The sequence below is a fragment of the Tripterygium wilfordii genome, chromosome 21 (assembly GCF_013401445.1).
Source record: "Tripterygium wilfordii isolate XIE 37 chromosome 21, ASM1340144v1, whole genome shotgun sequence".
Lineage (NCBI taxonomy): Eukaryota > Viridiplantae > Streptophyta > Magnoliopsida > Celastrales > Celastraceae > Tripterygium > Tripterygium wilfordii.
This window is the reverse complement of record NC_052252.1, coordinates 17279353-17295470: the sequence shown is the minus strand read 5'-3', so window position 1 is coordinate 17295470 and position 16118 is coordinate 17279353. Positions and strand designations below refer to the sequence as shown.

The 16118-nt window shown below is 36.7% G+C and overlaps 3 protein-coding genes across 8 annotated transcripts; 2 read left to right on the top strand and 1 right to left on the bottom strand.

The window, feature by feature from the left end:
* Nucleotides 1–298: 298 nt before the first annotated feature.
* Nucleotides 299–4828, bottom strand: LOC119988504 (uncharacterized protein At2g34460, chloroplastic). The gene is made up of 9 exons (XM_038833565.1): nucleotides 4500–4828; nucleotides 3702–3814; nucleotides 3491–3544; nucleotides 3276–3360; nucleotides 2679–2784; nucleotides 1923–2009; nucleotides 1220–1317; nucleotides 622–731; nucleotides 299–549 (listed from the first exon to the last, which is right to left on the bottom strand). Exons 1-9 carry the CDS (start codon nucleotides 4786–4788, stop codon nucleotides 484–486), a joined length of 1008 nt encoding a protein of 335 aa, XP_038689493.1. The 5' UTR covers nucleotides 4789–4828; the 3' UTR covers nucleotides 299–483.
* A 158-nt stretch (nucleotides 4829–4986) lies between these two features.
* On the top strand, nucleotides 4987–10615 carry LOC119989465 (pseudouridine-5'-phosphate glycosidase). 6 transcript variants are annotated; one of them, XR_005465815.1, is made up of 14 exons: nucleotides 4987–5117; nucleotides 5197–5290; nucleotides 5480–5590; nucleotides 6427–6509; nucleotides 6982–7041; nucleotides 7182–7242; nucleotides 7486–7592; nucleotides 7681–7758; nucleotides 8066–8111; nucleotides 8219–8339; nucleotides 8471–8556; nucleotides 8778–8861; nucleotides 9442–9577; nucleotides 10587–10615. XR_005465815.1 is itself a non-coding variant. In XM_038835000.1 (13 exons), the coding sequence occupies exons 1-13, from the start codon at nucleotides 5046–5048 to the stop codon at nucleotides 9453–9455; spliced, it is 1017 nt and encodes a 338-aa protein (XP_038690928.1). In that variant the 5' UTR covers nucleotides 4987–5045; the 3' UTR covers nucleotides 9456–9800. The 6 variants fall into 6 exon arrangements, 3 of the variants coding, with proteins under 3 accessions (XP_038690928.1, XP_038690929.1, XP_038690930.1); XR_005465816.1 differs by lacking the exon at nucleotides 8778–8861 and having other exon boundaries at nucleotides 8471–8538; XM_038835000.1 differs by lacking the exon at nucleotides 10587–10615 and having other exon boundaries at nucleotides 9442–9800.
* On the top strand, nucleotides 9442–13060 carry LOC119989464 (lysosomal Pro-X carboxypeptidase-like). Its single transcript, XM_038834999.1, has 10 exons — nucleotides 9442–9577; nucleotides 10629–11035; nucleotides 11114–11303; nucleotides 11379–11512; nucleotides 11595–11707; nucleotides 11842–12088; nucleotides 12179–12331; nucleotides 12447–12526; nucleotides 12626–12675; nucleotides 12766–13060. The coding sequence occupies exons 2-10, from the start codon at nucleotides 10631–10633 to the stop codon at nucleotides 12909–12911; spliced, it is 1518 nt and encodes a 505-aa protein (XP_038690927.1). The 5' UTR covers nucleotides 9442–9577; nucleotides 10629–10630; the 3' UTR covers nucleotides 12912–13060.
* The last annotated feature ends 3058 nt before the right edge of the window (nucleotides 13061–16118 follow it).

Below are 16118 nucleotides of genomic sequence, written 5' to 3'. Positions count from 1 at the left end.
CCCGCATACCTTACGACTCCAATTTAAACTTATATCGAATGTCAAGTGAAGAACTTCCTGTGCGCAAATATAACGGTTCGAGTTTTGATCTAAGAGACATGATTCATATTAAATTGGAGAGTTGGTATTTTTATCAAAACAAGGATTTGCTAACCAGTTGAAATTGAATGTAAGATTGAGTACCACATTCAATCAGCTCATAGTCATAGCAATTTGTTCTCCCTGTTCTAATAATAGCTGTATGGTAATATCAAACACAATGGATAAACTCTAAGATCATGAACTGGACGCCTAAAAGTTAAAACCAAAAGCATACATATGGCCAAAGAATACCATAAATGCCGAGTAACATAAAGAGTTCAAGGTATTCAGAGGAATAACCATCATATAGACAGAACTTGTGAATTGTAACATATACATTTCTCATTCTATACTGTATCTTTTATGAACAATTCAATTACCATGTTGGTTTACGAAGCTTGATTACTGGGGTTGGGCATTCTTGAATAGCTCTTGCCACTTTTGGGAATCACTTCCTGGACCATCTCCCTGCACAGTACCGTTTCAGCGGAGTAGATTGATAGCATCATATGTACACCTCAACCTTTTATCATGACATACCTCTATTGAGTTTATTTCATAAACTTCTCCTTGAGTGAATTCCATGTCCAGCACCTGAATGCAGGCTTCAGCAACCACGAGTCTGCTGACCTCTCCGACAAGTTTGTCCCCTGATCAAACAAACCCAGAAACCAATAGAGACATGAGTACAAGAAAAATGTGTTACCTATAAGACGCATAACATATTTGAGTTTCTATAATGCCTAAGAATTCTAAGCCACGTGCATATATGGCTTGTGGCTGAAGCTGCCTGTGGCGTCTGCATACTGAGTTTTGTCAGCTTCATTGGGTTTCAATTGCAATAAATCGCTAAACCAGCAAGGTCACTATAGTTTCTTGCACGGCTGCCAAGCCAGATTCACTCTCCCATAGGTCAAGAAAATGATCATGATAAGTCTGAATGCATCAAATAGCTCCCCAAAATCAAGTCCAACAAAATAACAATACAACTATTTATGGTAACTAAATACTCTCCTCTTTTGTTCCTGCAAATGATTTCTAAATCCTGGTATAGAAAGGTCCCCGATCAAGTTGAGCTTTATGGATGAAACCCAAATGATGTGACAAATTTCAATTCGAAGAAACCATGATTGAATACCTTTACCAATAAGAACTGCACGCCGCTGTCCAGCAGTGGCTTTAAGCAATGTATTGAGATCATAGGATGTGTAAGGTCCATCAGTCAATCTACCAGGTCTGGTATACAGGCAGCAAGCAGAAATTAGAGATGCGCTACAGAATTCCGGAAATCTTTAATTGTTTTGGGAAATTAACCACATGAGAAATTTATTAACAGAAGAACCAAAAAATGATTAGGGCCTATTAGGACATAGCAGGTTTCCAGTCTCTCCTTCACATCCTTGCGTTGTATCCAGAAAAAACTCCAGAAAGTATCATTACAGATCAAAAAAATGGAATTCAGGAGCACAAACAACCAGCCAGAATTCAGGAAAACAGTTGCAGAACAATTTTTTCAGGCAAAAACAAAAGATCCTTTTAGTGGTTCCCAGGTTGTAATCCTGAATAGTATTTTTTGTGTTCAAGAATCAACTGAAAACCCCACAGGTCATCTTTTTCCTTTAATATTTGAGGGATCATATGTTACTTCACTTTGTTGTTTCAATAGCACTTCCAAGAACACGTGGCACAAATACTTCTGAAGAAAGGAGAGTTCTGTGTGCCAAAAAGAAATAAAAAGTAGCATTCCCCAAAACACAACAAGCAAGTCCTTTATTTTTTTGTTTCTAAAGATAACTTATTTGGTCCGCATCAGTCAAGAGAAAGATGGCAACTTACTTTACCTGATTATGGTAAATGGAAGACCAGACTTGCGGACAAAATCTTCTCCCATCTTCTTGTACTTGAGGACACCAAAAAGGTTCATAATGCTGCATTAAATTGAAAATTGACCAAGTATAAATTATATAATAGATGGCCCCTGACCACAACCACAAGAAATACCACCAGTGACCAGTACGATTAGGTTTATCTACAATGAATGAAGCGTTTCTTTTTCCAGACAGAAAACAATATACTACTGTAGGCATAAATATGAAAAGCCAGCAGGCAGTCATGGTAAAGTTTTGAGGTTGCATTGATGCAGTTCAGAGACATTAGATAACTAGGCAAGAAATGAGCCCAACCTGATGACACCCTACTTTTGAAACAGTAAAAAAAATCATTATCACCACAATGCTATTTTGCTAAAAGCAGAAAAATAAGACTTTAAAAGTCTTTCTCAGAAGATGAGAGGTGGTTTCTCAGAAATGCCTTGTATAGGGCCAAAGGCGAGAAAAGTGGATGCAGTTGGGAAGTGGTAAGGAATGAGATATGTATACAATATACGTATATATGTATGTAATTATGTATATATATTACATACATCCGTGAAGTGTTTTATTGAGAAGAAAAAAAAATAAACCCAATATTTTTTATGGGTAAGCTTTCATTGACAATGTTCTTAGTTCTTAAACAGGGTTTCTAGTTCCATCTAGATAATACCCTCAAAGGCAACTCTATAATCTGTACAACAATGTTCAAGTAAGTTGTGATTTTACCTCCATGGTAGTTCATTGAATTTGGTTACACCAACTGACGAAACAAGAACAATTCTCTTCAGTGATGATGGCAGAGCAGAAACAAGATTTCTCACACCCTCCCAATCTTCAAAGAGAAGAATACAGTCAAAAGCAGTGAATGCAAGTGAACATTTGCTTCCCTGTTTTGTGTTTCTATGCGTGAATTTGTAACTACATGGACGGAAGAAACAAAAAGAAAATTGCAAATTCTTTACAGGATGCTAGGCTGCTCCTCGATGATATCAAATGAAAATCATAGAAGAAAACTCTAAAAGTAATTAGTGCATATGCTAAATTAGTCACCTTTGCCATGTCATAACAAGATTTTCAACCAATTTTATTTATGAATTTATTAGCAACTACCAACACGATCAAAGAATGAGTATAAAAGAAATGAGAATGTTGCATTAAATCGAAAGATGTGATTAGAAATAGTAAGTACAAATTTGAATGTAACCTATTCAGCAATCACTAACAAGGAAAAGTAAACCATCATGGTCCTTCACACCCATGGCACCACCTATTAGAGTACTAGTTAACAAAATGAAAAGAGAGCAAGATAACACAGAGACTGACCAACTCTTTCTGGAGTGTTGTCCCCATCCCATCGCCTTGAAGGAAAAGCTGTTGTGCCAGTGCAACAAATCACATGCGTGACTCCCTACAAGACCACAGCCCCCAAAGATGAATAAACATGGAAAATGTCAACTTTTACACGAACAAAAAAAGCCAGAAGATATCTTTTATCTTCAACTATATAAAAAGGTTTATATAGAGAAACCGCCACAAACCTCAAATAACGATGGATCTAGATTCTCTGGGCATCGAGTGTCCACTTTAAATACCTGTCAAATTGTAGAGGCCCTTTACTACATTATTTTACATCTGAAGGAAAAAAGAAAAATTCCATAAAAAAAGAATATGCTTAAGCCATCATCTTACAGATAAAGCAATTCACTAAAACCTGGAGCACATATTGAAATAGAGAGAACATATTGGCACCTGAAGATTGTCCTTATCTTGCATGCCAAAAAGTGTAGTAGCTTTATCAGGATCTCGAAGTAATAAACGTGCTTTGATATTTCGGCTTATCAATGATGCCACAACCAACTGCCCTGCAAGAAAGTGACAAGTCAAAATTTCACAAATTACAGTGAACTGTCGAAGCTTCTGACAAGGAAACATAATTTGGGTAGTTAAGGCATGGAAGTTGCTATAGCAATATTTTCAACGATAGTGCAATTCAACTCAGTTATGACTAGTCATGAATCGAATGGTATATGCATATGAAAGGAATCAAATGTCACAAAAATGCATTTATTCGTAATCAATTTCCATTTCTTCTCAATTTGGTTCAGAATTGTAGCTCCAATCACACGCTTCAACCACAACAATTGAAAAAAAAAAGAGGAAACAAAAGTACCTTTAGGTGCTAACCACCAACTGATTACAATCAAACTATTTATTTTACAATTGCAGAAGCATGTCTCCAGTCCCTGAACCAACGGAGCCAAATCAACATCAAAGATGAAAGACTTACCCCACAATTTCGAAGTAGGATTGTTTTTCCAGGATAGTTAAATCAAAATCACAGCTCCAATTTAATAGGAATACAGTTACTTATGCACCCTAAAATCAAACTGGTTCTACATTAGCTTCAGCACATATTACAATATAAATATTTCTCAAAAATTCATCTGTTGTAAGCTTAATTTCTACACATAACAGAAAAGAAAGGTAGACCTGGCTCCAAAACCTAGTTGTCAGCTGTGACTGAAAAGAAAGGGCGTCAGTGCATACCTACGCCACCAGTGGCGCCAACGACAAGTACGAGCTTGGAAGTGGAGGAAGAGGAAGTTCGGGAATCATAATCATCGGTAGATTCTGAACTTGGAGATTCAGTCAGTTCTTCTCGCACCGCATTAACTGATGATAACAATGGTCCTCTGGAGCTTGAAATATTGACGCGCCAAGGCACACTCAATGACGGAAAAGCGAATAGCGTCGTATACGACAATTTCTTCGGTGATTCCACATGAAAGTGAGCGGACAATGGAGTCGCCGGAGCTGATGCGAGCCTGGAAGCCATCAACGCAGCAGCTCTGGCATGAGAAGACAGGGATCGAGCGGTTGTGTGTGGTGGTTATATTTCCAACCTGAAAATATTAGAATACTTAATGGGCCGAGTAAGAAGAGGCCCATAAATTTCATCAGGCCCAACTCATTCAGAAGCCTTAAGTTGAGGCCGGTATGATGATAGAAGCCCAGGCCCAGCTATAATTGAAACTAAGACGCACAGAAACGAACCCGAAGCCGCCAGCACTCGATTTTCGGTGTCCAACGCAAATGGCTTCGTCAGCTGTCTCAAGACTATCGAATCTCCAAAGGCATCTTCACCCTTCGCTCCCAAATAGCAAGGTTAGCAATCTGGACATGTAAGTGAATACCTATGTATAGATTGTGTAGGTAATGATCAGATGGGATTTTCTTGCGACAGATTGAAGAACTGGTGAAATTATCACCTGAAGTTGCTGAAGCTTTGTCGAGTGGGCGACCCGTTGTTGCCCTCGAGTCCACCATTATTTCTCATGGTGTGTTTTTTTGTTTATAAGACTAAATTGATAATATTTTGCCATGGAAGTTTGTATTAGAACCTTTTATTTTTCAAGGATGGATGTAATCTACGCTTGTTTCATATTTTTTGGAAATGACAAATTCAATAAAGCTAGGGGTATTGATGAACGAAGTTCGTGCTTTGTGAATTTTAAATTTGTTTTCAGGGATGCCATATCCGCAAAATTTGGAAACTGCTAAGGAGGTGGAGGCAATTGTGAGGGAGAATGGGGCGATTCCGGCTACAGTTGCCATTTTAGATGGCACGCCGTGCATAGGTGTTTAAACATTTTCTTCTTGTGTACGTTGATGCTTATATATGTGCTTGGATAGTGATTATTGAAATATATTAAATATTCCTATAGTTTGGTCAACCATTCAAAGGTTATGCGTAACATATCCTCAGTAGACCTAAATGTAGTATAACAAGCTTCTTTGTGAGGCTACAAAAAGTTGATGTTCTGCTTTTGTGTGTAAGATATTGATTCACATTATTCATGAATAATCATGGCAACTATTCAGAATGTTTTTAAACAACATGGTTGAACATTGAGGATAAACTAATTTAGAGGCATTTTCTGTAGGTGGAACTAGGAAAGATAAATTATAGGCTCACCATACCAGCATGGAAAGGGTCAGGATTCAGATTTGGTTTTATCTATTGAATAGAAATAGCATTCCATAAATTTAAATATTATTTCTTGTGTTTCTCTTTCTATCTTTGTTTTGCCTTTTAAACCAATTATGAGAAGAGCAATCTAATTGAATCAATAATATTCACCAACAACTTCGGTTATAATGTGCTCCGAATGTTTTATGAGTTGTTGGATTGCTGGCTTTTTTTGGTCAGTTGATTGTTCTTGTTTGGATTCTGCAACAGAAGCAAGAATAACCATTTATAATGTTTTTGATCAATTTGTGTGTGCATATGCTGCTGTCTGTATTTAGTCTTCTGTTAATTTTTTTTTTCTTTTGGTCTTGTTGGGATTGATGTTTGCATGGAGTTGGGGGTGGTAGGAGAAGAGAATAAAGCTGTTTTCACAATTTGCTTAGAATAGATACTCACAACTGATTACATAAATGATTTATGACGTTCTGCTATATGTATTTATAGGTTTACATATTGAAGAATTGGAGAAACTTGCTAAATTAGGAACCAAAGCTCAGAAGACAGCTCGGAGGGATATTGCATATGTTGTGAGTAACTTTAAATTTTACTGTTCTTGTGATTACGGCTTTATGTGTTATGAAACTCTTTTCGCTTTGATATGCTTCTTTTCCTTTTCTCAATTCACATTTATTAACTAATAAGAAAATCAAATCAAAACAAGGTGTAGGGGGTGTTAACCCGCTGCTTCCCAAATATGTAGATCGTTGAACTTGTTCCTCATTTCCTTGTAATAAGCTTGTAGTCCAATTTAGACTCTTTGTTGGTTACGTGTGTGAGACTCAAAAACCCTCAACGGGCCACAAGCAGAATAGCAGATATGTTCAGGGACATATCTTGTTTTCATGCCTTTCCCAATCTCTAGCAGAAATGGAAAAGTTTATCCACTTTCTGTGGCAATGAGACAGACAATTGTGACCATTAGCCGCAAACACCATTCCTGCTGTAGTTTTTCATTGTTGTTATGCTACTAACTTTCCATGCTGGTTTATTCGCTTTTAGGTGGCTAACAGAGGGAATGGTGCTACTACTGTGTCTGCAACCATGTTTTTTGCTTCATTGGTATTTGTTCTATTTAAGAACTAAAATTCCATAATTTTCGTTTTATGTACAGGACTATATTCCATGCTTTTATTTTTTTCAATCTTCTACATATTGTTCATACGTATTTCACAAAGTTCAGAATGTACAAATTCATGCAGGTTGGCATCCGTGTGTTTGTCACTGGAGGGATTGGAGGAGTTCATAGAAATGCTGAGCATAGTATGTGTACCTCACTTATATCATTTTCTAGAAATAGTTTGGTGCGCAAACTGTTTTGAGTTTTGAAATTACTGAGTTGTCAATATTTAACAGTTTCCCTATATATGCTTGACTTCTTTTAGAACCTTACCTATTCCATAGAGTAAGTTTGTTCTTACTGAGATCTGAAATGTATATTGTTGATGCTATGGGTCCATCAGTCTAGATTGGTACCTAAATGATCTTAGATATGCACTCTTGCAGCAATGGATATTTCTTCTGATCTTACTGAGCTTGGAAAGACTCCAGTAGCTGTCATTTCTGCTGGTGTGAAATCAATCTTAGATATTCCCAAGACTCTTGAATATTTGGTATATGCTACTTTGTTCTCCAAAAATTTTCAATGATTTTGCATCAGCTCTCAAATATGATTACTCACCTTTGTAAGCATTGATACAGGAGACTCAGGGAGTATGTGTTGCTGCCTATAAGACATATGAATTCCCAGCTTTTTTCACTGAAATTAGTGGCTACAAGGTACCATTAATAATAAAGTGCCGCATTGCTGTATTACTTGTAATTCCATATATATAATTCGTTCCTTTTTTCTTGTTTTCTTAGTGGCCACATTTGTTGTAAGTATAAAAGGGAGTAGGAATAGACAAGATAACCCCTAAAGAATAAAACTACGCTCTGAAAACGAAGATGCATCCAAGCCAAAAGAATGCTTATAGAATAACTTGATTGGTTTTGTACCATACTACCATTTGTTTCCAGGTGTTTGATTTATTGTTTTGGTTTGAATTGTGACTACAATTTTGTTTGGTTTATGGTGATAAATTAGGTGCCATGTCGTGTGGACAGCCCAGAAGATTGTGCTCGGCTAATTGGAAAGTGACAAGATCAGCTTACTGCGGATTTTTAATGTTCTTTTTTAGTCATTTTTCGTGGAGTTAATTCTGTTTTGATTCTTTTTTTTTATTGTTATTAACTGCAGATGCCAACATGAGACTTATGCTTGGGACTGGAATTCTTATTACAGTTCCAATTCCAAAAGAACATGCTGCTTCTGGAAGCATGATTGAGTCTGCAATACAGAGTGCCCTTAAGGAAGCTAGGTTAGACTGCCTTTAGCTCATCAAAAGTCAAAAAAAAAAAAAAGTGAATGCTTTTTTTTTTGTAATTTTTATTAATGCCCTATTATTATACATTGGTGACTGATTTACATAACGCGAAATCTGATTCTCAGGGATAATAATATAACAGGAAATGCTGAAACTCCCTTCTTACTTAAACGAGTGAACGAACTAACTGGAGGTGCATCACTTGCATCAAGTATCCTCACTTTATTGTTCAAAGCCTAGTATTGCTATTTTGTTTCTTTGATTCCAAAGATTTTACAAAGCAGATGCTCCCTGACTTTTTGATTCCGAAGATTTGACTAACCTGACGCTCTTCAACTCTTTGTTAATCCATGTTCATGTCACTTTTTTCTTGGTGCCTTATTTAGCATTGCTGTTCAATTGAGTAAATTGATTTTCTAAGCCAAGTTCTAGACATTGCACTTGTGAAAAACAATGCCCGTGTTGGTGCTCAGATTGCAGTAGCTCTTACCCGGCTAAGAGACCATTCTAATGAAGGTGAACATTGATTTGTGGATGCCAACTTACGTACTCCCATCAAAACGAAAATGAAAGGAAAGAAAGTTTTGTTGGTTGTCTAAGTCAAAGCTTAGATGTAGAACCGTATATTTTTTGCATAAATGTTGTTTGGGAGTGTATTAGAAGTGATTGCCCTGACAAGCTGACATGGTGCAAGATCTATATCGTTGTTCACAGGCTGTCACGATCAAGATTTCTTGCTTTATTCTGATAATCTTTTCCACATGGTTATTATACTTTCAATGGTCTACGTTTGAAATTACGCAGCGACTTTGATTGTCCGGTATTTTAGGGTGGACTCTGCTCTGCATTAGTACTTTCCCTCCCTAAGGAGAATCTAAAACAACGAGGGCCGTATGAATATTTTGACCATGACAGAGAAGTTTCAATCACTGCTGATCTTATTCTGCCTTAAAATCTGTTTGCTTCTTATGCACGATACAGTCTATTTTATTTTTCGACTCTTGCTTGCATATTATACCTATTGACCTTGCATGTGCTTCCTTCGTGGATTAGGCTTCCTATTTGACCTCTGATTGATGCTTCATTTTTTACGCAGGCGGTGCTTGTTAGTTTCGTAGACTTGCAGATGCTTTGATCCGGCAACGGTGATTGCTGCCCTAGCTGCAACTTTAAGCAAGTTGGGTTCTGCGACAAAGACTTATTTTCCGACAGACATATTGGAAGTGCACCAGGTTTGAGTTCGCAGTGTAGTTTACTTGCCTGGATTGAGCAAATTATGAATCAATTAGTTGGATTACTCCCTTTGGAGGTTGCACAATCGATGAAAGCATGATTGTGTTATGTTTTTTGTGTTCTTTTATGCAATCCTTTTGCTTCATTCTTGCAATGTCTTTTTCCAATTATGTTTGACAAACCTCTGGTTAAACTGAGAATGCGAGTTACCTGAAGCACACTTATTTTTTCCATGTCATCACAAACTCCTCATCCATCAATTATATTACAATAAAGCTAAGAGCTCTATTCGGGTTTCAAGTAATTATCTCGCATCCTCCACTCGAACCCATGACTTCATGGAGAAAAAGTGAGTACCCAAGTGATCGACTAGACCAGCTGTCAAAATATTTTTTTTCCCCTATTTTCTTTCAAACAAACAAAAAAATTTTTAATTTTTCATAACGATTTTCTTTAAAACAAAGAGAGTTAAATTTCATGGAATCCATAAATAAATAAATAAAAAATGGCACTCCCTGTCCCGGATTGACTCAGTGGTCAGCGACCGAGTTTGACTAGGTCACATTGCATGGTTTTGACTTTTGATTGATACGTAGAAAGAGATTGTGAGTGGCCGGGTATTCTAGAAACTCTGCGTTTCAGCCGTTCGATGATATTCCTGAATGACATCAATCAACAATAACAAACTCAAAACCTTAATTCGGATAACTCCATTAATAAGAACCACTCGTGTCCCAACAAAATTGACACTATTATGCATTAGAAGATACCCCATACACACACATACTGACATGCCGACCACATAGTCTTCATCTCTATTGCTGTTATTGTTATGTTTGTTATTAACGATAATCCATGATTATTATATATAAATCTCTGCTTCTAATTAGTGGAAGAGATTTTGAATATAAACAAAACAATTTTTTTTTTTAAATGTTGTATGGGGTAACAACATGATTAGCTAAAATAATGGGGTTTATTTATAACAAATTTTGAATGGTTTTGAAGTCTTTATAGGGCTTCCTGATATTTCCTCTCCAAAACATATAGACATGGCAGCTCCATCACTCCAATCCTTCTGTCTTCCATGGCTACTACTTGTTCTACTCTTTATGGCATTGTTTGCTTCAGCATCAGCACTACCAAAGACAATTCCGAGACTCGGTGTGCTTCGAGGAGAATTGAATCCAGAAAAAAGTGAAGCAGCATTGGCTTCGGAGGATCTCGAGACTTATTACTACGACCAAACACTTGATCACTTCAACTATAAGCCAGAAAGCTATGCTATCTTTAAGCAAAGGTACATGGTGAGCTACAAGCACTGGCATGGCGCGCATGTCGCCGCTCCGATATTTGCGTATCTTGGTGAGGAGTCATCAGTGGATGATGATGTGAAAGGCATTGGATTTTTATCTGATAATGCAGCTAGGTTTGGTGCTCTTATAGTGTATATAGAGGTATGCATATATAACACTAGAACTCGAAGAATCCCTTTGATTGTGGGTGTGTGATTCTTATTCTTACTGATTGTACAGCATCGATATTATGGAAAATCAGTCCCATTCGGAGGATTTCAAAACGAAACATTGAAGAATGCAACGGAACGCGGTTACTTCAACTCAGCTCAAGCTTTGGCAGATTATGCAGAGGTGCTAACTTACTTGAAACAGAAGTTATCAGCAGAGGCTTCTCCTATTATTGTTATTGGGGGATCTTATGGAGGAAGTATGTTTAGTTAACAATGTTTATGTGTAAGTATGTGTGTATGTATATTCCTTACTGGGTTGTTTTTATTTTCAGTGCTTGCTTCATGGTTCCGGTTAAAATATCCTCACATTGCCCTTGGAGCACTGGCATCTTCAGCTCCAATTCTCTATTTTGATGGCGTTACACCAGCAGAAGCATATTATGATGTTGTCACAAAGGACTTTAGAGTAAGAAAATCCAACATTTTGGCTGAAACACAAACTTTGACGCTTGATAATGTTGGGATTAATTTGTATTGTCTGTGTGCAGGAAACTAGTGAGAGTTGCTACAACACCATAAAAATGTCTTGGTCGGAAATCGATAGAGTTGCTGCTAAACAAGATGGCCTGTCTATCCTTAGCAAAAAGTTCAAAGCCTGCAAGTAAGTCACCCGAGAACTTTGTCCTGACAACATCTTCCGGTCTGCGCAAATAGGGTTTCAAACTCCTAGTTTAATGCTAACTTTCTAAGAAGACTAGTACTAAACTCTGTATTCACTCTGTTTTTCCCTATTAGACCATTGGACAGTGCATCCGCTTTGAAGAACTATTTGGACAATATGTACACAGGGGCAGCACAATATGACAGGCCACCTAGATATCCTGTCACTGTGGTTTGCAGTGGCATTGATGGAGAGACAACAGAAGGCAGCGATTTACTCGACAAGATTGCTGCCGGAATGTTTGCTTATAGAGGAGAAAAGGATTGTTATCAACTCCAGGATTTCTTTCCATCAGAAACTCGGTTGGGCTGGAATTGGCAGGTCAATCATGTTACACTGTATATATATAAATATATACATCCGTTTATCTGATCATTAATCAACTCCTAACGAGATTTTGGGTTTTTGCAGGTATGTAGTGATATTGTGATACCGATTGGCGTAGGCAACGACACCATGTTTCCACCTTCACCATTTAATATGACCGACAACACCGAATATTGCAAGGAGAAATATGGAGTTACTCCAAGACCGCATTGGGTCACTACTTATTACGGCGGTCAAGTATGCTTGTCATCAGTGTCTTGTCCTCTCTTTCTATAATATGCAACCCCCGATCGATCGCTTGAAGTTTAGTCTGGTTAAGGTGGTTAGATTCACTGATGTCTTATTGTTGCAGAATATAAAACAAGTCCTCAGGAGGTTTGCCAGCAACATCATCTTCTCCAACGGCCTCCGCGATCCTTATAGCAGTGGAGGGTAAACTCCAAATTCTTGAACATAAAACGTCAAGATATTGCTGTGAACAACATATATTTCTATAGATTGAATGTGGTTTTGATGTTTTTTTAACTGCAGAGTATTGGAAGACATTTCACACACTGTAGTTGCAGTTTCTACCAAACAAGGTACAAACACATCAAATGCTTCTATCAATCAACAAGTTCTGGTTCAATTATATCAGAGTTGGCATTTGACACTGTTGTGTATACATACAGGTTCTCATTGTCTGGACATATTGCCAGCGAGAAAAGAAGAGGATCCGGAATGGTTGGTGATGCAGCGGAACATAGAGCTTGAGATCATCAATGGATGGATTCTGAAATACTATGAAGATCTGCTCAAAGAGTTGGAGAGAAATTGAAAATGTCATGTTTAGACTTGAGATTTAGGCATGCATCATTGCATGGCAAATTAAATAAAACATGATTGATTGAAGAGATTTAAATCTCTTGCATTCAGTCCTTCCTTGCTGTATGTAATGCCTTCAATTATCCCAGGCTTGCTTGCATATTCATTAGGCTGAAAGGCCTGGTATTATGTTTTTCTTTTCAATCACAAGTTTGATTGTCAAGTAACATTCCAAACCTAAGGACCAGGGCTGGTCCGTGCCTAAAACAGCCCAAGCTAGGGCTTTGGGCACCATTCCGGCCCAGGGCAACACAATTTTTTAAAAAAAAAAAAAATTCACACCCAGCTCATTAGTCTAGCGGTCAATCCTAAAATTAGTCTAAAATAAGCCTTAACAAGTTTCCTCCTCCCCCTCTTCTCCTTCAGGTCTCAACACGTATGTACAAGGTAAATCAACAACCTTGTCTACCGTCTACGAGCTCGACTTCAAGCACCTACTACACGCTTGAACTCAAGACAACGTGACCCCGCTTCGGACACCAATGTAGCTAGGGTTGGCCCTGCCTAAAACCTTACTCGCAATCAAAATTTATCATGGGACTATAAAGTGACACTATCTAGGCCCAACAAAATCTATCAAGCCCATTTTGTAGAGCAAAATGAAAATGTATACACTCTCTCTCCTACTCACTCCCCTTTTTGTCTTTGTTCTAGATGTACCACTTGTTGTGTTTGCATGACCCAAAGGACTTGGTTACTTCTCATCCACAATGCCTTTGATCACTAATAAATATTCTTGAAGACTACAACTACTACGCCATTAATTAATGGCCTACTTCCCAATGACTAGTTTTCAAAGAAAAGTCTTGCACTTCCAAAGAGGCAAACTACTATTGCAATTCTTCTCCATATAGACAGACTCCAATCCATTAAGGGTTAGACTAAGTACACAAATTACTTAGTGTACAAGTAATAATTGAAAATTGATCCCTCGGAAACACCCTCTTTTAATACTAATTAATATTATGTTGACAAAGTCAGCCAAGTCAAGTCCTTGGACATGTTCATTACATTTTGTGGGTACTTTCAGATTGTGACATTTTTTATTTATTTATTTCTCTTTTGATTGGAGTTTTGGAAAGAGAAATAAAAATACTAAATTAGGAACTTTTACTAAAAAGCCGTGTAAATGAGATGGTCTTGGTGGGGCACTAAAGGTAACCCTTTTTTTTTTCCTTCCCTTTTTTAAATTAACTTTGTTTTCTTTTTTTTATTTATTATTAAACCTTTTATATAATTCAATATTATTAAAATTCTCTATCGTTTATCCTTGAGTTTTTTTTTTTTTTGATTTTTCAGAAAATTTATTTTTTATGTTCTTGTGATTTTTTATTTTTCGTATTTTTTAAAATGAGCAACCAAATATATTTTTAAAGTTTTGTTACTACTATTTTTTAATTAATAAAAACAGAAGCAATGGTTGACCAAGTCACTGGTGCTGACATACCTGTCTCTCACACTACTACGCATTCCACAGAGAATAATTATGAATTTTAATTCTTTAAAAAGGTAAAACCACGTCGTTTTATCCTCTCGCTTTTTTTCCCTGTCATGTTGTTGTCAACACCAGATATCACTCACTTAACAAGTAACGACTACCTCCGATACGTACTCCCCAGATCCCATGACCACCTGTGTTTATTTTATATATATATATATATATATAGACCAATCTTGCTTGCACAATGCAAGTTGAGGCAGGTTTGGACTTTGGAGGGTTCAATCCCCAGTGTAAGTCGAGACCCTTGTTTTGAGGGATCGTCAACAATCTCAATAGTTATGTGTTTCTTAATTAATGAAAATTTTATTCTCAAAAAAAAATAAAAAATCTTGGGAGTCACTTGTGTTATTGTTACAAAGTATACCTTATATTATTTTTACTTTCGTCATTAGGGACAATAAAAATTCATATGACCACTTAAGTTATAGTTTAGTGATTAATCTTTTTGGGATCAAACCGAATCAATTTCAACTGAAACAATACTCTTGTCGCCCATGAGTTAGGATTTGACTCAATTTATTATGTGGTCAGATAAAAAAATATTTTAAAAAAATGTCTGGGGGTTTTCAATTGTCAAATGCATATTTTTTTAAAAAAAATGTCTGGCGCTTCTCAATTGTCAAAAGCAAACAGAAATAATGGTGACTACCCCAGTCCGGTCCTACCCCAAACATGGAATCCCCATTATCACAATTATTTTTTATATTATATTCCCAATTAAACAAATAAATAATAATAATACTGTCACTTGGTCTACCTTTTAATGGATACAAAATTAATCAAGTACTCCACCATGTTCCATGTATGTACTCCCAAGTCTCCAACCAACCAATAATTTCCATATGGATTTATAGATGGCCACCTCATTCAAAATCTTATATTAGGGAAAATTGAATTACAATTTTTGTCTCTATTTTTTCTTGTTAATAGTGTTTTTCTCTAATTAATAAATGGTGTTTTTTTTTTTTCTCTAATCGATAATGACACCATATGAATTTGCTCTTTAAACATCTGATATAGGTCTAATCTCCGATCATCAAGTCGTCACCTACAGACACTTTCCACTTGATGATAAGATGATGAATTGGACTAAAACTAAATGCGTGACCACAAAAATATTGTTCATAATAAGAATTGAACTCGGAACTTTCTAGTCCATACAATTTGACTAAGGATACACCTTTCTTCACACGAAATTGATAAAGAAATAGTGGCACAAATGCATCAATCGATGTAGCATATAGCTAGTCACATTAATGGAGAGAACAACTACTTTTTGTGGAATATAATAATGGATGTGTGTAGATGGTGGTGACTCTCCAAATTTTTATTGCTATTGGTCCCCTCACTCCAATCTTAAGCCACACAAATAAATAGAAAAAAAAAAAGTCACATCCTCTTATGGGACCCATTATTTGTATTGGTACATTGTGGAAAAAAAAATACTTATCTTTGTTTGTTTACCAGGAAAAGATCATTCCTTTTCCCCTTAATCGTGCCATTCAAGTCGAGAGTTTTGGCTCTACCTATATATAAGTCATCACCTTGAGTAAGTGCATGCATGCATGCATATACATATACATATATAGATATAGATAGATATATTGGTGGGGGGGGGGGGAGGAATTGTTTGTAGGACCATGGACTCTTGGGTTTAAT